Source organism: Vicugna pacos, chromosome 12 (genome assembly GCF_048564905.1).
Source record: "Vicugna pacos chromosome 12, VicPac4, whole genome shotgun sequence".
NCBI classification, from domain to species: domain Eukaryota; kingdom Metazoa; phylum Chordata; class Mammalia; order Artiodactyla; family Camelidae; genus Vicugna; species Vicugna pacos.
Genome location: NC_132998.1, coordinates 47,664,038 through 47,685,975, shown reverse-complemented (window position 1 = coordinate 47,685,975; position 21,938 = coordinate 47,664,038). Strand labels below are relative to the sequence as shown.

General features: G+C 37.1%; 1 protein-coding gene and 2 non-coding genes across 4 annotated transcripts in view; 1 reads left to right on the top strand and 2 right to left on the bottom strand.

Moving 5' to 3' along the window:
- Nucleotides 1-21,938, top strand: part of NAV3 (neuron navigator 3) — a 309,585-nt gene that overhangs the window by 265,463 nt on the left and 22,184 nt on the right. The window contains exons 24-30 of one of the 2 annotated variants that reach the window (XM_072973356.1): nt 5,176-5,287; nt 10,876-10,997; nt 12,239-12,259; nt 12,945-13,117; nt 14,899-15,052; nt 16,233-16,407; nt 21,141-21,238. In XM_072973356.1, the coding sequence (XP_072829457.1) occupies nt 5,176-5,287; nt 10,876-10,997; nt 12,239-12,259; nt 12,945-13,117; nt 14,899-15,052; nt 16,233-16,407; nt 21,141-21,238 (855 nt within the window). The remainder of the gene's footprint in view (nt 1-5,175; nt 5,288-10,875; nt 10,998-12,238; nt 12,260-12,944; nt 13,118-14,898; nt 15,053-16,232; nt 16,408-21,140; nt 21,239-21,938) is intronic. The other variant, XM_072973357.1, reaches the window with a different exon arrangement.
- On the bottom strand, nt 13,859-13,931 carry TRNAI-AAU (transfer RNA isoleucine (anticodon AAU)). The gene has a single exon. It is a non-coding gene; the product is annotated as a tRNA-Ile (tRNA).
- Nucleotides 21,437-21,509, bottom strand: TRNAI-AAU (transfer RNA isoleucine (anticodon AAU)). Its single transcript has one exon. It is a non-coding gene; the product is annotated as a tRNA-Ile (tRNA).

Below are 21,938 nucleotides of genomic sequence, written 5' to 3'. Positions count from 1 at the left end.
AAAGGTTTTTGATACTCGACTAGCATGATAAAAATTAGTTAATGAAGATCAATCTAGCAGTATTTCCCCATCGTTTAACAGCATTCCCAATACCTGCCAAAAGACCACATGTTATATAATTGTAAGTCTATAAGTAGGAGTAATTAAGATAGTTGTCAGTAATGCTGCCCGGAGGGTGACATTATTCCCAGGTATTGCCCTCTGCCTAAGGCTCAACAGAGTGTCTTAGTGTCATAGTTTGATCAAGAATTCTACCTGGATTTCACGTCCTTGTCCCTTTACTAGCTCTTCTCCACCAAGATTCTTAAGACCTAATGCCCTGAAGCATCAATTCTATGTAAGGAAATAATTTCTTTTTTCACTACATCTTGAGTAGTACTGGCTATGTACCATCTTTGTCAGAATTGAAAAAAAAATTGTCACTCAGATCATTGTTCAAGGTTTTATTTTCTTATAGATTGCCAGATGAGAAAGGCTGCAATAAAGGTCATCAAAATGGCAAGAATTCTAAAAATCTGTATCTTTATAAACGAAATTTTTATAGAACTACTGCTAAATCCTTGCAAAGTAATTAAAGCTGTCCTCACTGACTTTCAAATCAATTCCTCATAGTTGTCCTACTAAAGGCAATTAGAACGTATATGAAGGAATGCTAGGTTAGTCTTGTTAGAAGATCAGAGCAGAGAGTATCTTTTTTGTCTGAGTGGTGGAGCTCAGATATTGACCCTGATGCTTACTATAAAGTCAAGGGTTTGTTCATTCTTACCTCCGTGAAACTACTTTTTTGGATGCCTAGATGAATAGAAACTTAAACATTAAGGCTGAGAAGTTTCAAAGCCAACTCTCCGGAAATAGATCACGTAGAAGCTAAACATTTAGTTGAATTGGGTCTTTAAATTCACTCTTCCTGGTTCAGGTTAAAATATTTATCATCTAGAAGTGTTTTTAAAAATTGATCACTAGACTCAGAAAATGCATTCATTAGCCTTTTAGGGCATGGGATAATTTGAACCCGTTAAGTTACAGACTTAAGTTACTTATGCTCTGGGGATTTGATAAATTCAGTGTATTTGGTTAGAACTAGAGCTGGCCAGGTCCTTTCAGTAGAAAAACTTACAAGATTTTGAGATACATGCAGAGGGATAGGAAGAAGGATGTGTTCAAGGAAACTACAGCTAGATAATGAGAGAGTAACTGTGTCAATGTGGGGAAGCAAAAGACAGGTTCAGTGGAAACATTTTAAGAACCTTGCCTGGAAAATTAAGTTAGTTGATGAGATTTGGTGCCAAACTGTGGGATTCTCAACAAGACCTGTGTCCAGGAGAAACTGGAAAAGAGGTCAGATGTAGATAGGATATTAGGTTGGAAAAAACACCAAGCAATGCTAGTATTAGGACACAATATTTGATCATTTTATTTTGAAGCATTTCAAGCCTGACCTTGATCACTTGTTTAGCCTCAGAGACTTGTACAAAAGAGTTAGAAGAGATCTTGACTCCATCCAGCTTCTTTTAGGCAAGACACTGTTACAGAACCCTGGACATTTCCATGGCCAGCCTGTGTTTGGGCATCATTACCTTGAAGGGCTCATTCTAGGCAAATGAAATTTTAGTTCATTTCCCAAGTTTTAATGTATCATTTTTGAAAAATGAGAAATATCAACAAAATATTACCTGATCGACTTATTCCCAAGACCCTTTTCAGAATTATTCCAGCCTCAGTCTTCTCTTTGGTACCTAATGAGAATAGGAAACTGAAAACTACTGAATTAAAGGAATAGACTGCAAATTCTTGATGGCATGTACATGTTTCAGATTCTTTCTGCAGGTGTCATAGGGATTCTCAAAACTTAAGTATCTTAGATCATCTTTAAAATAAAAAGGCTATGTGAAAATATTTCAGATTATCAAACCATTTTATAATTGGCTGTCTCTGGAACTCACTTTCATTGTTTTTCTGATTCACACTCTCCACTATAGCCAAAAAAAGGGAATCTGCAGCTGTACTTGGAGGCAGCATTGCAATTTTCATGTATTATAGGCATCTTAGAAAATACATAGCTTAAAAAATAAAATAAATGTGAACAACCAACTGTAATTATGAAGGGGGAAAAAGACTAGAAATAAAATATGAAAAAGTTCTATGGTCTCAGTCAAGTTTTCATTTTAAAAGGCTTTATATTCATGTCTATACACTGTTGGAAAAGAGAGAAAGGAAAACCCACTTTGTTGCCATGCAAAGGAAATGATTCCACTGATTTAGCCATACTGAGACTTTGGGTTTATAATGCATAATAAAGTTATTGACAATTTTAGTATATAACACTCTAAGTAATCAGACCCCCTCTTGTTAAAATATGTAGTAGAGTTGAAGTTTTACATTATTCTTAGAAGGGGAAAAACACTTGTTTATCATAGGCCAAAAGATTTGGAGACAATCATCCCAACATTTACTGAAATCATAAATCAAGTGAAAAGATAAACTCTTCAACAACTGAATAAGGTGAATGTATTGGATGGTCTGGGAACACCAAGGAGGGACCTTTTCATTTTCCCTGAAAGGAAAACTCAGAGGTGTCACATGTATAGAGACATTTCACCATGGCCCTTAAGGGTGAGGCAGGACATTCAAAGCCAAGGGGGACATCATATTAAAAGACAGAGAAAGACATGGTTCTAGTTTGAGTGATGGTGAGGGTAGATCTTATTAACTGAAGTAAGAAAAAAGGAAGAGAATTTTGCAGATATGAAGAGATAACTAGTTCAAGTTTAAACAGATCATCAACAGAAGTTTAACTATCTTTTTAAAGACTGTAGAATACTTTATAGGTGCTTGCAAAAGATTAAGATATAAGATTTTATACTTACAAAAACCTCCTAAAGAAATACTAATATGAATCTGTGTAGACTAATTTGTCATAGATGTGATTTTTCCCACATTGTATAATGAATATATTTCTTACCTAGTTTTTCTTCCTTTGGGTTCACTGTGCCACACAGAGTAACAACCACCCTGGTAGTATCTGTTGTTTTTAAAATGATGCTTAATTTTAGAAAGTGATCACCTTCTGTTTCATGTTAAATACAATTTTCAGAAAAAAATCAATATTACCTGAACATTTCACTTCTAGTTTTTTAAAACAGTTTCTAGAAAAGATTTCTGCAAAAAAGAATAAAGTTTTGACATGACATAAGTCAGCTAACCCGTAAAATTAAACTAAATTTTTAGCCATTTGCATGAGATTTTATTTTCATTTTTCCTCTTTAAACCTAAAATCAAGTTTTTTAGCAGATTTTTCATCTATAGTACAAGATCTATTGATTTTAAATTCAAGGGTGAAAAATCAGACTTTAAACTTTAGCTTTCATCCTAGTCTATATATTGTGAAATTACTACTTAAATTATATGATTCATTAAGTATGCACTATAGGTATCCTTTTGTGAGTAAATTTCTGGTAAAAGCAGAATGAATTTTATCACTGGGGAGATTTATTTTAAATAGAAAGTATATTAATTTTTGGTAAACTTACCTGTTACTGGTTGAGCAAGGGATGGACTATAGCTAGAACTTGCAGAAACTGAGAAATTATGAGGAATTGTGCCAGAATTTTATGTCATGATATTGACAGTTTTCCAACACCATGTACTTTTTTTCCTTCATGATAAATAGATGCAAATGAAATTGCAGTCAAGCATTTGAAGATCAATGTATGAAAACAGGAGGTCACACTTGATTTTCCATTATGAGATTCTTTGACTTATGAGCTATCAAAAGTCTATAAGAGGGTTTTTTTTTTTTAATAGTTAACTGTCCTCTACCAGGAATATGTTAGATACCCAACAAAAATAGATAAATGAGATGCCGGGTACCTATTCCAGACTTGGATATCATTTCAATTAGCACCATCTCTCTGTTTTTTTAAAAAAAAAAAAAGTGTCTAAGGTTAGAATAGTCATTGGACATTCCCATGTATGAAGTGGCTCGCTCAGAGAGTTGTCATAACCCTGCCTTTTTTCCTATATTCTGGGAGACATGGCGCAGGCATCAACTACTTACCATGGAATGAAGAACCCAAGCTTGGTTCTTCAGCTTTCTGCCAAAGATGGTGGAGAAAATGATGAGTGACAAGTTACATTACTGGGGAATTCTCCCCTAAGAGGCTGACAAGGATTCTAACTTGTAGGATTGCTATCACTGCCGAGAAGGACACTCCTTGTTTTTGATCTTGGAAATATTGCTTCTGCTGAAACAGCACTCCAGTTCCTTTCTGTTGTTATTTTATCTCCCTCATAGTGAGTTCTCTACTTCTGGTAAAAATACTCACTTAAATTACTCTGGAAGATCAGATTTATACAAGAATTTTTCACTGAGACACATCTTAAAATTACCCTAAATTCAATAAGAAAATAGATGTTTTTATAAAAATTTGATTTGTGAACTTTCAAAAATAATTTAACTAGTCTTAAAGACTACATATTACATACATTTCTATTCACTTGAAAAAAATGCCTGTATTCTCTGACTCGGTGAAACTGGGTCTTAATAAAGGGTATTTTACTGGAAAAAAAAAATAAGTACTAGAACTTGAGATTGATGACCTTGATGTGCCAGCAGAATTTAATAATGTGACATTTAATAGGAGTGAGTTAGAAATGAGTTCCAGGTTGGTTTTATATTTGAATACAAAGAACCTATTCCCCAAGTGGAAAATAAATGAGATAAAATCTGAAATCACTCATCTGACAAAAACTGAGGGTTTCCAGTGAACAATAAATGCAATAGGATGTACCAGCACAGTGCTGGCATTTAACTGTGTAGTATAACCTCTAGATAGTATTCGTAAGTTTGGTATATAAAGTGAGCAGTGTGGTATCTTGCTTTAGGTTGTACTGGTCAGCCTTGGGTACTACCCTTTTAAAGGAATAAAAGCAATTCAGATCATGTTTATAACAGACTAACCAAGACATCTTTTTAAAATTCTCCATTACATTTAGCTTCTTACATTTACAAGTAAGAAGTTGTAAGATACAACTTAAAAGGTCAGCCAAGCATCCAAATCTCCCAGGGATGTGAGCACTCCATAAAATCAAACTCATCTGACGGTGAACTAGGAGTAAGAACATTGTGCTTTTCTCTCTAGGTATTAAAGCTTCTAAATTGTGTTTGTTTCACAGGAATCTGAACTGATAGAACTAAGGGAAACCATTGAAATGCTCAAGGCCCAGAACTCAGCTGCCCAGGCGGCCATTCAAGGGGCACTGAACGGTCCAGACCACCCTCCCAAAGGTACATTTAGAAATATTGCCATTTCTCATCCAGTATTATGAACATCTGTTGTATTTATTAATTAGAGCAAAGCTGCTTTTACTCAGTGGCACTGCCTTTTATGAGTAAGTACCAAGTAAGTTGGTGTTGATGCAGTCAGAATCCTAGAATTTAAGAACGATAGCTTTCAGTAGTAGCTTTCAGTATCAAATAATTTTTAAACTGATCTGAAGGAATTTGCTTCTGTGATTGTACAATGTTTCTCTGCATTTGATTTGGTGAAGGTGGGTATGGGGAGGTCGGTTAATACATTCATATCTGACTTGAAACAAAACAAACCCAGCAAGGACTATGAAAATCTAGACCTAGATACAAAAATAAAATAATCCATATGGTAATGTAATGGGTATTGGGAGCAACTCGTCCTGGGTGGGGACAGTAAAAAGACAGATTTCTTGCAGGGGACTTAAAAACAGGAAGACAGCGGACTAAAAGTTGGCGTGTTTTTTTTTGTTATGACTAGGCTTCAGTGATTCTAAACAATGATAAAATAATCTTCTCTGCCACCACCCCACACCTTAGTTTGCTACTGAAGAAATACTCTGTGATAATGTCATGTCATTTTTCTCTTTACATTGGTTCTACTTATTCTTGCTCTAACTCTTTTTGGTAGCTCAACTCTTTCCCTGCTGAAAAATGCTCTCCTAAATCTTGAATGCTCTACCTTCTCTCTTCTCATTTCCAGCTGAATTTTGGGAAAGCTTTATCGACTCTTTCAGTGTCTTCAACAGCCAGTCACACTTCAGACCGATAGGGTGTGGTTCCTCTTCCCACCACGCCACCAAAACTGTTCTCTCCCGCATCAGTATTGACTTATAGGACCCTAAATGCAGTTAACCATTTAAAACTCTTATTGTATGTGTCATGGAGATAGCATTTAATACTGATGTCCATTCCATCCTACTTGAAACTTTCACTTCTTTTCATGCTCATGACATCCACTTTCTTAGTTTCTCTTCTGCTCCTTTGAAATCTCTTTCAAAGTTCCTCTTGTAGGTTCAGTCATATGTATGCACTTGTTAAATGTTGATATTTCTTAGAACCTGGTCGTAAGCTCTCTTCCATTATGAGTTTATGCATTATGATTCTCTTCACCCTATCTAAAAATCTGTACTCTAGCTATAATTATTACTTATTTGTTGATAACTGTAAAATATATCTCTGCAGACCAGGCTCATCTCTTGAGTTAAAGATCTGTCTATCCAGCTGCTGAAGAGGGACCTCCACCCAGTTATCTTTGGATGTCTGTTTGTCACCTGAAACTCAACATCTCCAAATTTGAACTCATCATCTTCCTTCTCAGACCTGCTCTGCCTTAGTAAATGGCATCACCATTCTTCCATATTGCCAGAAATCCTCTGCTCCTCACCCAGTAAATCACCAAGTTCTGTTGATTCAACCCCTGAAATAGCTCTCGTTCCCTTTTCTCTGATCCTGCTATCACTATCCCTCATCTCTCCCATGAACTGTGGCCACAGACTCGTAAATAACATTCCTGCTCTTCATCTTTCACCTCTTTGTACCATTCTTCACACTAAGACCAGAGCAGGTGTCTAACAGCATGTGTCTGACAGGTTTCCCCTTTCCTTTAAATGAAATACTAACTCCTTAACATGACATAATCTCTCTTCTCCACCCTCATTCATTCAACAAGTATTTATCAATTAGCAATTACGTGCCAGAATGTCTTCCAATTCTTTAGAATCTTTATTCTCCTTGGAACTATCTACCCTGTTTGTTCAGCATAAACACTTTTTAAGATCTTGCAAGAGTTAGCCTAAATATGCTTCCTTGACTCTTAAAACAAAGTGAGGTCCTCTTGTGATATGTTTCTGGAAATAACTATACTCCCCCATCAAAATTTGCATTATACTTTTATGAAAAGTGCCTTAATTTATTTAAAGGCCACCTTTCCTGGTTGGTGGTAATTTGGTTTGTTTTTTAAATCCTAGTGGCCATTGCACATAAAAGGGCTTATTCAAATTTTATAGGGAAAAAAATTTTTTAACTTGAATTTAAATTTTAGGAAAAAAATTACATAAAGTGAGATATACTGAAATCGAAGGACAAACTAGTTCTCTAGGGGCTACTTCTGTTAAGAATTTAGCAACTTTCCATGTGGGGGAGTTAATTTATATGCAGCATGGAAAATTACCGCATATTTAAAGCTTATCTCAGAGCTATAATAAAGCAGCTTATGTTCTAAATCTTCATGTCGTAAATAGGTCCAGAAGGGATTTAAAAAGGCTTAATCCTTTCTTTACCCCAGTACAAGTCACTGAAGTAAAACTTTCTGGAAAGATTCCTTTTATCTCTGGCAACAGGTGGCTTAATACAGCTACTGGGATTGAAAAATAGGAATTCCTGTGCATGGAAATGTGGGAAGGGTGCCTCAAATGAACAAAATGGTAACACGTAATATTCAAATTGGTCAAGAAAGATTTAAAAAATAATTTTACAAGATTTAAAACTAACAAAAACAAATAGTTTTAAAGGCTGGGATATATATTGGATATTCAGATTGTGTTTCTGTAATAGTAAAACTCACTATTGCATTGAAGGAATAATAATAATATATTCAATAAGGACTTATTGATTATCTACCACATGTACAATTCCCTGACTACATCATGGTAAAGGAACTAGACATAGTCTTTGGCTCCATTAAACCTTTACTGTTAAGGGAGAGCAGAAATAAACAATTGTTGTGATTGGTGGTGTAGCTGAATCTGCATATCAGTGCAGTTATAAGTTCTAAAATGAATAAGAGTAGGTGTCATAGAGGACAGAGATACCAGGGAACCTATTCCAGTTGCATAGTCAAGAAAGGCCGTTACAGATAGCAATGTGTAAGGGGAGATCCAAGAAATAATTATCCAGCCATATTGCAAATACTGAGAGAAGAGCATTCCAGGAGGGTCTTGAAACAGAAAGGAGATTAGTGCCCTTATGGAACTGACACAAGGAAGATAATGACCAAAGGAAATAGGCAGAACCAGGTTGGAGAGAGAAGACCAGATTACTGAGGGGTTCTCGGGCCATATTTAAGAGTTGCAAAGTTTTCTATTCATATTGAAATGGGAATCTGTTGAAAGGTCTTAAGGAAGGAGGTGATGCTGAGATTTTTTTCTTTAAAAAGATTTCTCTAGCTACTTTTTGTAGAGTGGTTTGAAGGCGCATTGAACAGCTGTTCCTTCTTAGAGCAGGTAGGTGATGGTGGCAGCTTGAATTGGAGCAGTGGTGGTGCAAAGAGTGGGAAGTGAAAAATGAATAAATGAATAAACATATAACTGAAATATAGATATATATTTAAATATGCTTCTCCATTCATTCAGATTGTTGATATTCATTTGGTCAACCATTCTTTCCTGAGCTCTGTGATGCTGCATGTACTTAACCAAATACTTAAAAAAACTAGAAAAGAATTGTTAGAGAAAAGTAAAATGCATTCCCTTCATTCGATGATATGATTGAAATTATGCCCTTGCCAATCGTTATTGGAAAGCAGTCATAGTTTAACTGAATTAATACCTCCAAGAACTGCTCTTGACCTATGATGATGACTTCACCTATCTTTTTAAAATCTGGGATTAATCAAAGTCAAACATAAGTTACTAGTTCTGAGTATAGTGAAAAAAAAAAACTCTGAAATACTTTAACACTTACTACATCTACTCTATTTGTAAAATTCAATTATTAAGGGAAAACTAGCAAATACTAATCTTGTTCAGAAAAGCTTATAGCCAACTGTAGCAGAAATTTAAAACACAATAAATACCTACACATATCCTTTTGTTACTTATTCGTATCATTTTCCTGTTAGTTGTTTAGGGGCACCATCCTCCTTACTACTGAATCAAAACAGCACACAAAAACACCTTGATTTAGGTTTTGACACTGGTAATGTTTCTGGCAGGCAAAAACAGTAAATGTTGTTTTGTCATCATTAAAAAAATACTACTACTTTTAGACTAAACTCTAGAGATTCTTAAAAACAGCTCTGGTTTTTTTCCCCTCATTAACATTCTTCAGCATGGTTATTCTTTTAATAGAAAAAAATAAAGGACTTATTGACACGTACGTATATGAGTTTAAGGATGGAGATATATGTGTGTATATTACACACCCATGCATACACTTTTTTTATTGTATGTTTTGAAAGCCACCAGTTAATGTTCCATTGCCATCAGTCATTCTACAGTTAAATTAGTCAACTGGAAACCTTTGATTATATACCATTATTTTTAATGGAGGCTTTTTGAAAGCTATATAGTAATTTCTGACATCTTATAAGTTCCACTGTGATCTTTTATTGGGCTAATCTACATTGATGCCAATTAAATATAGTAATAGAAATGGTCTAAAAGCATATTTGACCTTATAAATAATTTTATAAATTGTTAGTGTCTCCACTAACACTTAAGATCAGTTCACTGTAAGTAGAAATAATTTCAATTTTAATTTTAATAACTAAATAAATCTTATAAGCTGATTATATGAAGTGAGTGAATATCTTCACAAAGTGATTTCTGTCAAATGGTATCCTGTTCAAAGCATCTTATTAACTAGAGAAGCAGTGCATGCTTTTTAGGAGTAGAGAAAGGCCATATTACCTGGCAGTTAGCGCAATGGACAGGAGGATGTGTCTAAGTCTCAAGTTGGTTCCCGTGTTTCTCAGCTGTGTGACTGTGGGGAAATTATATTTAGTAATTACACTGATTTAAGTGTAATAAGAATAAAATTAGAATTTAAGTGCTTTAAGAATAAAATTAGATACTCCCGGAGCAGAGTAAGCACACAGTAAATGCTAGCTTTGTTATTACCTGTTGTTATTATTGTTAGTTACTATTATTATTATTTCAAGTCATGGGCCAGGATTAGTGGTATGATGGAAGAACTGTACTGTCTTAAATACGATTTCTGTTTAATTCACAAATGCAGACTCTACCCAGATTCTCTCTTGAGGCTCTTCGCCTCATTGGCTCCCTGACCTTGGTCAAGTTACTTCTTTGCATTTCAGTTGCCCCATCTGTGAGATGAGCTGCTTAGATGACTTGCAAGGTTTGTTTTGGCTCTAACATGGTATGATTCTGTGAAATGGAAAGTTAATATATTTGGTTTCGGTGACTTTATTCAAAGGACAAATATTAAAAAGACACAATTTAATTCCCATGCCATTATGAGTTTCCATTTACTCCCCAGAACACATCCTTTGGAATAAATCATTTTGGAAGCGCTGTTTGATTCAGGTATTCAGCAAAAATCACTAGCATAACATTTCATTTTGGAACAAAACTCAGAATTCATTAAAAGACCAGTGCTACAGACTTATTTGAGATTCCCATTGAATCTTAATACAGATAACCCAGTTAATTAAAGCAAATATGGTTGTACTTTATTAAGCTTATAAAACCAAGCTGCAGTGAAATGATCCATACAAAGTCGTGTTGACTTTTATTAGAGGACTTCCTCTCAGAAAGGCTAAAAGGCTTGTTTGTTCAGACTGAAAGTGTTTACGAGTAAATGTGCTGCTCTTTATCTGTTGCTAGATCTCCGCATCAGAAGACAGCATTCCTCTGAAAGTGTTTCTAGCATCAACAGTGCCACAAGCCATTCCAGCATTGGCAGTGGTAATGATGCTGACTCCAAGAAGAAGAAAAAGAAAAACTGGGTAAGCTGTTATCATTCATCTAATTTCGAAGCTTATTACTGCACAGTGAGTCAGGCTTTTTCCTTTTGGGCTTTAGAGATACACAGCTGTTTTCAGAAGGTCTCATTCAAGTGACTGACACCTCAAATGCTGCATTCATCACCAGGATTTGGGGAGCATGAAGCTGAAAAGCATGCCTTTTGGAGTTGAAACTAACTAAACTTGGGTTTGAACCCCCGCTCTAATGCTTACTATTTGGATATTAGGGAAACTACTTCACCTTTAAGGGAGCCTAAATTTTCTCATCTGTAAAAGTTGGATAATTAATACTGACTAAATTGATAGAGTCAATGTAAAGAAAACTAGAGTAACATCTGTAAATAAATGGCTCAGGACAGGGGTTTATTGTGGAGGTTGAGATGAAGAAGAAAAAGATGGTGGTGGTGGTGGTGGTGGTGATAGTGATGGTGGTGGTGATGATAGTGATGGTGGTGGTGATGGTGGTGATGATAGTGATGGTGGTGGTGGTGATAGTGATGATGATGGTGGTGATGACAGTGATGGTGGTGGTGGTGATAGTGATGATGATGGTGGTGATGATAGTGATGGTGGTGGTGGTGATGGTGGTGATGGTGGTGGTGGTGATGGTCGTGGTGATGGTGGTGGTGATGGCGATAATGCTAATGGAGGAAGAGTAGGAAAAATGGAATTGGTAAAAGAGAAAGAAGAGACCTTGAAGGCCCCTCCACCCCTTGCATCATCAGGGCTTATCATGTGAAATGTCACCATATAGGAAATCAACTATATATATATATATATATATATATATATATAAAATATATATATAAATATATATATATTTTATATATATATATATATATATATAAATATATATATATTTACCAAAAGAATGTAGTAGAAATATAGAAAAGTACTTTAACAGAACTATGCCTTAAGTTTGCTAGAAATATAATTTATGATGTTAAGTAGTTGCTGGAAAACTGAGGGGAAGATGCTATCACTACAGAATGTTTAAAAACAACGAAATAAAGGATTCCTTTTAATGCCATGAAAGAAAAGTACAACTCTTGAAGAAATCCAAAATATAACTAGCAGAGGATTTTACTAGAATGCCTTCTATAAATAATGAAAGAAATATCTTTTTTGTTTTAAAAAAATGTTTATGCAGGTAATATTTTAAAATACTGATCAGCCTTCATTCCCTTGATTTGTAATTCCACACTCTTTCATGTTTCTGCAAGGTGAACTCTAGAGGAAGTGAGGTGAATATAAACCGTGGACAATTTGGCATGCATCTCTAAAAATACCCACCCTTGGCATGAATGCTATTCATTTTGGCAGGGGGCTTTTATACCTTTTAAAAACAGATTACCTTGTATGTCTTTCCTTTGCGTCTTTTCATTTTAATCTCAAATTTTCAAGAGATGTAAAACTACTTTCCGAAGAGCTCTGTAGGGGATACCGATTCTGGTCTCGCATAGTCCGGGAACTGAAAATTTGAATAGAAAAAAATCACAATTAATGAAGTGTTCGGTGAATTTGATTTCATTTTGCTTTTTAAGTTTATCCTGTCAGCAGGCCATGACTTGATTGTAGCGCTAAAGTGGCCATTTAAAACCAATTGCCTTGAAGAGAGGGGCACTGGGAATGGAGATCCCTTCAAGGTACTTAGTTTTAAATGAGTGCTCTGACAGCCATGCCCTTGACCCTGCACTTTCGAAAAGCCTTCCATGTTTGCGCTGCGCTGGATTAATACAAGAATCAAACAAAAACACAAAACACGGTATCATTTTTTTTTTTTAGAGATACTGTGCTGCAGCTGTTAATCCTCTGCTTATACATACTGACCCCAGGCAGTGGCTAGGATGGCGCCTGCAAACTAACGGCCCAAAGCAAAATTCCCCACGTGCAAATAGACAGGAAAGGTAATTTCTGCTCTTCTTGCAGCTGAGAAGCTCATTCAAACAAGCCTTTGGGAAGAAAAAGTCCACCAAGCCTCCTTCCTCGCACTCGGACATTGAGGAGCTGACGGACTCTTCCCTGCCAGCCTCCCCTAAGTTGCCCCACGGTGCCGGTGACTGTGGCTCAACCTCCATGAAGCCTTCACAGTCCGCCTCCGCGTAAGTCGCTCCCTCGGCAGGATGCCCAAGTGTTTGCTGAAAACAGCAAGCCCGGACCCGGGCTCTGAACAGACCCGGGTTGTCCCTTCACAGCTGCAGTGACCTCTCTGTGCCAGCCATTTCCAGATCTTCCTTAAAATGGCAGGCGCAGCATTTGTTTCTCCTTCATTTTCCTTATATTAGAACTTGAGTGTTTCTTGATCTCAGGCTCAGCTCTTCTCAGTTATCCTCCCGTCTTTTCACTTGCATTGGTCCGTGCATCTGTCTAACTGTGCGTTAAATGCAGGTCACCCCTTGCCTGGCCACCAAAGAAACGGCAAAATGGCCCTGTGATCTACAAGCATAGATCCCGGTAAAATGGAGTGTGTTGCATGCAAATTGCCAAGACTCAGGTTCTAACCTAAGCACTGCTCCTCGCTTTTGCTTTTTCTAAAATCATTTGCATGCGTTTCAGCCATGGAAACCTCTTCTGTCCTCCTCGTTTGGAAGTAAAATTTGGTTTCCTGCAGCCAAACTGCAAGCCGTTTTTCTTTAATTGTGTTAGACAATCTAATACAACTTTTTTTTATTGTGTCCCACTAACTGACGTCATAAGAAATGATAAACCATTTAGCCTGTAGAAACATGTGCTCCAGTGATTATCTTTGTTCTTGGGTACTATTTATTTTTTAATTTTGGAGGGGAGGTAATTAGGCTTATTTGTTTGTGCATTTGTTTGCTTATGTATGTATGTGTTTTTAGAGGAGGTACAGGGGATTAAACCCAGGACCTCATGCACATTAGGCATGCACTCTACCGCTGAGCTATACCCTCCCCGCTCTGGGTACTATTTAAATCAGATTTCCTCATGTGCCCATGACAATGGCTAGCCTGGACCTGTCACAGGGACAAGGCCCCTGGTAGGACGCTGTAAGACCCTTGTACACCCCATATAACTTCCTGACTTATGCAAGGAGGAAGAACGTAGCACTATCAGCCTGTGACCAGCAACTTAGTCCTTACATTTTCAATGGAAAAGATACTTGTTTACATAAAACAAATCCTTTTGACGTATTTCCTACAAAGCTGTCTACCAAACAGCAGTAAAACAACCAAAAGGATGTAATGTGTATGGCCTTCACGCAGCCCCCAGCTAGCCGGCTTGTTTGGGTTGAAACCTGTGATTCGGCTTCATTAGCTGATCTCCTCAATCACCTGAGCCTCCTGGGAGGATTATGCAACCTTCATCCGTTATTTAAATGTCCAAAACTAATCTCCCTGATTTATTTTCTGCAATGTGTGTATCGAGTTTTCATGGTAACCTGAAGACAGCATTGTGGCAAATCAGGTCATCCTTTGCAAAATTTGGCAAAACAAGAGATCAACATTTTAAGGACGTCGTAACTTTGCTTTGAAGAAAGGTTTCAGTTGTTGTAATAGAGACTTAAGTCCCCGGAAAACTGGTAGAATGAGATGGAGTAATAACCATGACTCTTCAGCTTCCTCAATGTTAGCAACAGGGGAATTTTGAGAATCACTTTATATACAGCAATGGTAGATTGTTTTTAAGCTTCAGAAAAGAGGAAGAAAAGATTCAAAGAAAGAGAGCTACTCTTGGCAGTTTTGAACCTGTGAATGTATTACTGTTTGTAAAACTCCTCCTTTTCTCTAGGTTTTGCCAGCAGCAAATAATTGCTGTATCTGCTGGTAATATTGCAGTTCAGCTTTTTAAAGAAGCCTTGCATCTCCTAATCCTCTGGCTTCCCCATAACCACTGAATTCATGCTTGTTTCTGTCTTCAGGATCTGTGAATGCACAGAGGCTGAGGCAGAGATAATTCTGCAGCTGAAGAGTGAGCTCAGAGAAAAGGAATTAAAATTAACGGATATTCGGCTGGAAGCCCTCAGCTCTGCTCATCATCTTGATCAGATCCGGGAAGCCATGAACCGGATGCAGGTCAGTCTGAAAGCATCTTCAGGGAACAAACAGGAGAGACTTAAAATGCCACTTATTTTCTTCTCTTAGACAACTCTTCCTTTTAAATCCATTTTTTTGGAAATGTCCTCGGTTTATTCAGTCTTTGCAGCTCATCTCTCGAGACAGAATGGAGAATTTTGTCAAATCCAGGTTTTCCCAAACCTGGCCAGATGCACTCAAGGACCGTTGAAGACACTTGTACTAGTGATTGAACTCACTGAGAGCTAAGTTTTTAGAGAAACTTCCACAGCCCTCACTTCTTCACTTTTCCAGGGTTTACCTTTATGTTAACTTTTTTTCTATTCCTTTGAAATTTGACTCTAAAATACCTTTACCTATTTTGTATAGAAAAGCAAATGCGACAAGGAAACTCCAGGCATAGAACACGAGCTTTCTAAATATGAAAGTAAAAGTGATGGAGAATGCCATCGGCAAAAGTCAAGCTTTTGTGTTTCTTGGAAGGCTCTGAAGCCTAAATTCAGAACCAGTCTGCACTCAGACCAAGTTTTCATTTCTTACTGTGAACCAGTAACCACTGGGTACCACAGGTGACTGAAACAGGAAAAGCTCATTGCTGACTAGATTCATCTGCCATCATGTATATTCATCAAAAGGTTTTTGTTGTTTCTATGAGCTTAGTGCCCCATTTTGAAGGAACAGAAACCTTTTCAAACGTTAGCTGGGATGCTGAAGTAATCATTTTCATCACCTTCTTTATATTTCTTTTGTTCTGCTCTTGGCTTTCAACTCTCCTTAAATTCAGAGTATTACAAATGGCATTGTTTGCTAGGATGAGATTTTAACAGCACTTTTAAAATGAGAAGTGTTATGAACTCTTCAGTTGTTAGCCTTAATTGAAATGAGACCTTGTCCTGGAAAGCTCCTCAAATATATGATAGAGTCAGAAAAATTATTAAAAAATTCTAACAGTGTGTCTATGTTTGTGAATACCTGAATAAGTGGATGTGAGCGACAGAGAAAAGGATTACTTTTCCTTCTTTGGAAGAAAATCCTGTTTTCCTAATGTGTATTTGTTTACTGAACGTATCACCATGTGCTTTATTTAATGAACAAACTCATTAGCTCTGTCAGAAGAGTCGGTTCCTTCCTCTCAGTCAGGCTGCCTTCATCTTTTTCATGTTCTCCATCTTCCCAACAGAATGAGATTGAAATTCTGAAGGCTGAAAATGACCGGCTGAAGGCGGAAACCGGAAACGCCGTGAAGCCTGCTCGGCCCCCGTCGGAGTCCTCCAGCAGCACCTCCTCCTCATCGTCCCGACAGTCACTGGGGCTTTCTCTGAACAACCTGAACATCACGGAGTCTGTGACCTCAGGTGAATTTGTGCACATGCCTGCCTGTGACTTAACAAGGGGGGAGATCTGGAATTTGGAGAGCCTGACCCACCGCAGCTCTCACCCATGCCCTCTTCAAACCGTTAACGCCGTCATCCTCAGAAATAGTCCTGTTTTTCCCCCTTATGAATTTACTCTGCAGCGTTATAATTTTAAAAGAGCGTTCTGCATGCAAGAGGGGACTCCTAAGAAATGTGATTTTCATATCATTCTTGTAAAAAGTTACCCGTGCTTGAAAAGCACTTCCGCCATGCTTACAAGTAGGATGAAGACATAATATGCTTAGCGATGATTGTTAGTACTTCTGAATAGAATACTCATAACCCCATGCAATTTTATAGTATTTTAAGTGCACGAAGCCCATTTACAAGTGTATCAGGACCTCTTCCTAAATTTGACTAGATGATCGTGTATGATAGTTCTGGGAGAGAACATAATGCTACTCTATCACCCAGACTGCAGCTCTGTTAAATTTTTGACAAACACAAAGAACGCACTGGATTCTATTATTGTATTCAGCAGTGATACTAATGATGGAACAGGGATACAATTTTATTCAATTGCAAAGAGAATCGCATGGCGTAATGTTGTCTTAACAGCTGATGAACTATACAATTATAAAGCAGAACTGTTCCTATGGCATTGAATCATTGTATGTATATAAGACAGTTTACGAACGATTTACAGGAGGATCTGTGGTCATTGCAAAGCACAGCCGCTAGATGGCGCTTGGAAACCAAATATACATGTTCCCGGGCAATTTTTAGATTCCATTATGGAACTGGAAACTTCACAGCTTGCCTTAAATTATTTTAAAATATAGAAAAAGAAGATGAAAACGAAGAAGAGAAACAGAGATACAACATGCTGATATTGATGATATTTTTAATAAATAGTATCTCTTGCTTCTAAAATGTCAGAATGTTTTTAAAATTCTATTTTATCTGCCCCTCATGATATAAAATGAATGGCCCAAATGTATACTTGCTTTCTTCTTATAAAAGGCAAGTAAGAATTTCCCGAAATTCATAAAAACAGTGTTTATACCATTTGGCAGGCATTTGGGGCAGGGAAATGAATTCTGAGAATAAACACCAAGGAAAACAAATATTAGTAGCTAAGAAACAACAGAGAGATGTCATAATTAAATGAACTTATGAATCATTAGGTAAAATACAACTGAAAAAATGATAGTAACTTGAATGTGTAAATTGTCTATTGTCCACACTCTTCAAAAGACGGTGGAAAAAGACAGAACAAAAACTTTAAATGTAGAGAATCTGAGAGTCCAGAATAGCATCCTGTTGGTTGGCTTGTCTGTCGGTGATGAACCTGAGAGGTAAAGTAGGAGCCACACCTAGTGGCAGTCAGTGTCTTCCTGTGTCCTGGGGCTTCACTTCTAAGGAAAGGCAAGGGCTGGTATCTCACAGGACAGCTTAACGTCGCTTGGAAACCAAATATACATGTTCTTGGCAATTTCAGATTCCATTATAGAACTGAGAAACTTCACAGCTTGCCTTAAATTATGCTAAAATATAGATTTCACTGCCTGTTAAGATGATTTTGTTTTAGCCTATGTAAATAAGATAAGGTTTGAATGAGGCAAATTTAGTATGAAAAGTAGTTTAGGAGAAACAACCATATAAAAATGAAACTAAAATTCACATCTAGGAAAGACTAGAACTCATAAAGATAAATATAAAATCAAAGAAATTAAATTTACAATTTCTGTGTACATTGAACTAAACATACTGATGGTCATGACTCCAGAATTTGGGGCAGTTTGGTTGGGGGGAGGATTTCTTTTTTTTGAAAATGTGCTTTTTAATTGCCCATTTCATCATTTATTTTTTAGTCCTATATTATTTTATTTCCTCAATTACTTTTCAATCATGGTACTTGTGTCTAAACTAAAAAAGTTTTTAATCACATGTCGAGGATACTGTTTTCATTGCCTTCACTCTTGTTTAGTGGGCTCACGATTGGAAATCAAAGTGCCTTTATGCTGGAGCTGTTTAACAGAAAAACTTTCTAGAGTTCATGATTAATTTTTAAAAAAAGACGTAGGCGAGAGAGAGGATAACTGACAGATGTCCAGTTCCTGACATGCAGGTACCATACCCCCAGTGAAGACAGAAGTTTGAAAAGCCTTCAGTTTTTTGTCCAAATTTCACTTAAGCATACCCGGAATGGCAGATCTTTTTTATTCTTTTTTCAAAATGTTGACAGAGGACCGTAACTTATTTTCCATGAAGAAAATCCACAGAGGACCCTTACCTCAAACTTGCTTATTTGGTTTACCTCGGAGTTGTTATTTCAGGTGACCATCCCATCAGTGTCCTGGGATCAGGGGGAGACCCAGAGTGAATCATGATGTGTTCCCCCTACTGTCAATAGAGCGAGTTAGAATGAACACCCAGAGAAAAGGAATAAGGTCAGAACAGCTGAATTTACTAAACGCTGAGGATAAGGTGCTTTAAGCCCATTGTCTATCCCGCTCTCAATAAATCCATGGAGCAGATGCTGTTTGAGCCCCACTTTACAGATGGGGAAACCAAGACTTGGGAAAGTGACTATAATAATTTGCCCACGGGCATGCATCAAATAAGTGGCAGAGTTAATATTTGAACCCAGGCAGGTCTGGATGATTCCAATGCCTAGCCTTTTAACTACTATATTCATTTTGCTATATTCACCTATGCAAGAATCCAGGACAGACATTCACTCATTTTTGGGTAAATATTTACCCCACTGCTGTCAGAAGATATCTTATATTTTAAGCATAGTTCTTAAGAGTAAGCACGACATGAAATGAATAACATGTTCTAAGGCAAACTTGAACAGATAAGTGGATCAGAAATCAAATTAAACTGCTGCTCTGGACTACCAAGCTGTACAGATCTGGCCCTTACCCACCTCAGGATCATTTCACACCTCCCCAACTCCCCTGGGTCTCTGTGCTCCCGGTGCCAAATATCTGTCTGTTCTTTGGACACACTTACCTCTTTCATCAAAGTTTTTGCCTTCGTTCTTGTTGACTGACCTCTTCCTAGGTCTTCACTTGCTTAGCACTTCTCAGCCTCCTGGTCTTATCCCCAAACACCACCTCCTCAAGGAAGCCTTCCAGGATGGCCTGTCTCCCTAGAGCAGGCTCCCTTCAGCTCCTCTGTTCACTGCCGTGTGCCCTTTATCTCTTGCACTTAAAACATTCTGAGAGTACCTTGTTGAGAGTGAATACTCCAAAGGGGCATGGACTTCACCTCCCTTCTCACCATAGTACTTATTCCCAATACCCAGTACAGTTCCAGATTTCTTTTATGCTTAATAAATTATTATTTAAAATAAATATTTTAAATATTTATGAACATTTAAAAATAATTGAGTAAAGTACTAAAGGGGTACTTTGATCATGAACTACTAGATATTTAGATGTGAATGATAAGCCACTCTAAACTTTTGAGAAAAAGAGCAAGAAGAGAATCTGACGCTTAAGGAAGAGTTTTGAGTGGGACTGGCAAAAAGGTGAGAGACTGAGAGGATGCTCATCTAGCAAAATAAATAAGTTCCAGTAAAGGGGATTGTCTCTGATGATTTAAAAATTTCTAGCAAAACTCTCCATACTCCTCAAACTCTAAATGTGTTTTCTGATGGTTATGACGTTAAGATTTTTTTTTTACTTTTTCCTTTGTGAAACTGCATATTCTTTGTTGTTAAAGTAATGAAACTATTTCATTTTCTGAAGCCATTCGATTAAATTGTTGTTTCTATAATGATACAGTTACAGTCTTTGTCTCTATAAGTGTACAATTTGAGCAGTTGAATCCTCTGTCACCAGGCACATGTGCTCTTAAACACATAACTAAGCTTTCTTTGTCCGCAGAATATTATCTTCATATTAAACACGGCTCTAAATAGCTTTCTTGTCAAAGGAAAACATACATGTGGGATAGTTGGCCACAATAATTCTCCAAACTGTATATTAAGCTCATATAGTGTATTTTGAAATTTAATCTTTAGCCACATTTAAAGGTTGGTGGTTTAAAGGTTAGCTAGCTTTATCATGTTTCCATAACTCTTAGCTCATTACTGGAAATACTGTTTTGGTTTTGAAACTATAAGCATAAAGAGGGCAGGAGAGTAGGACAATTAATATACTTCTGCAGGGAAGTAGAATGCTGTGGTTGAAAGTCAATAACATTACCTAATAATTATAGATACAAGGTGCACAGTGATATAGCTGCATGTGTGCCAAATGCTTGAGAATGCTTTCAGTTGACAGTCAGTCTCAGCACCTTTGCATTCATAATTACATGGGTACCGAGCTTGGGAATTCTCGGTTGGAAAGAAAAATCAGATTGCTTTTCAGTTTGTCACAGTTATAACGGTAACTGAATATTGCTTTGGTATTACTCAGACCCGTGTGTGATAGAAAAACAAACCCCTGACTTCCTCAGCTACAGGCAGTGGCCCAAAACTTGGGTGACGCTACTGAAAGCAGAAACACAGTCTTAGGTAGAAACTTTCACCCAACCCTAGTCGTTCGCCTTCTGGAAAGCCGAGATTTTTCCAACCAGTTAGATTGGAATTAGCAGCAGGAAAGCTCAATATTCCCACCAAAAGATATAAAACGAGGAGGGAGAAAATGATGACAGTCAGCAACTCCAGGCTAACGTGACTCTGTTGTGTGTGTGTGTTTTCTTTGAAAATTTGGTAGATATTCTGCTCGATGATGCCGGTGATGCAACGGGACATAAAGATGGTCGCAGTGTGAAAATTGTAGTTTCCATAAGCAAGGGCTACGGTCGAGCAAAGGTATTTCTCTGCTCTTACATTCTTTGTTACTAAAAGATGAGAATGACCATGAATCAAACATATTTAAATATGTATACTTGCCCTGGCCAATATGCTATCAGCAGTGTCTCAGTCTTTTTTTTTTTTCTTTAATTTTTTTTTGCGGGGGTAATTAGATTGATGGATGGATTGGATTGATTGATTGATTTTTATGTTTAACAGAGGTACTGGGAATTGAACCCAGGACTTCGTGCATATTAAGCATGCGCTCTACCACTGAGCTATACCCTCCTCCCATGGCATCAGCAGTGTTTTGTCTTGCATTGGCTTTAATATATTATAAAAGTATGAAAAGTTAGGGACTCAAGAAATGACATCATCATCTACATAGATGTGTCTTTGTACGTCATGTTCCTTCACTGAAAACGATATTGTTGATCAGCCACTCTCATTTCTAAAACTTAAAAAAAAAAAAGCACATTGCTTGCTCTGACATAAACATCTTGTCTACCTTATTCCTTCAATGCCACTTAAAGAACACAGTTCATATTTATGATGTGTTAGTAACATGTTGCTGAAGCTGTCAGTACAGTCTTTGCACAAAGACAAGACCACAAGCTATGTGGGTAGTCTAGAGCTGGGAAAGATATATTTTCTTGAACTCGGTGTGACGAATTCCATTGATGCTACTTGTGTGTATCATTTTTAAGGAAATTCTTAG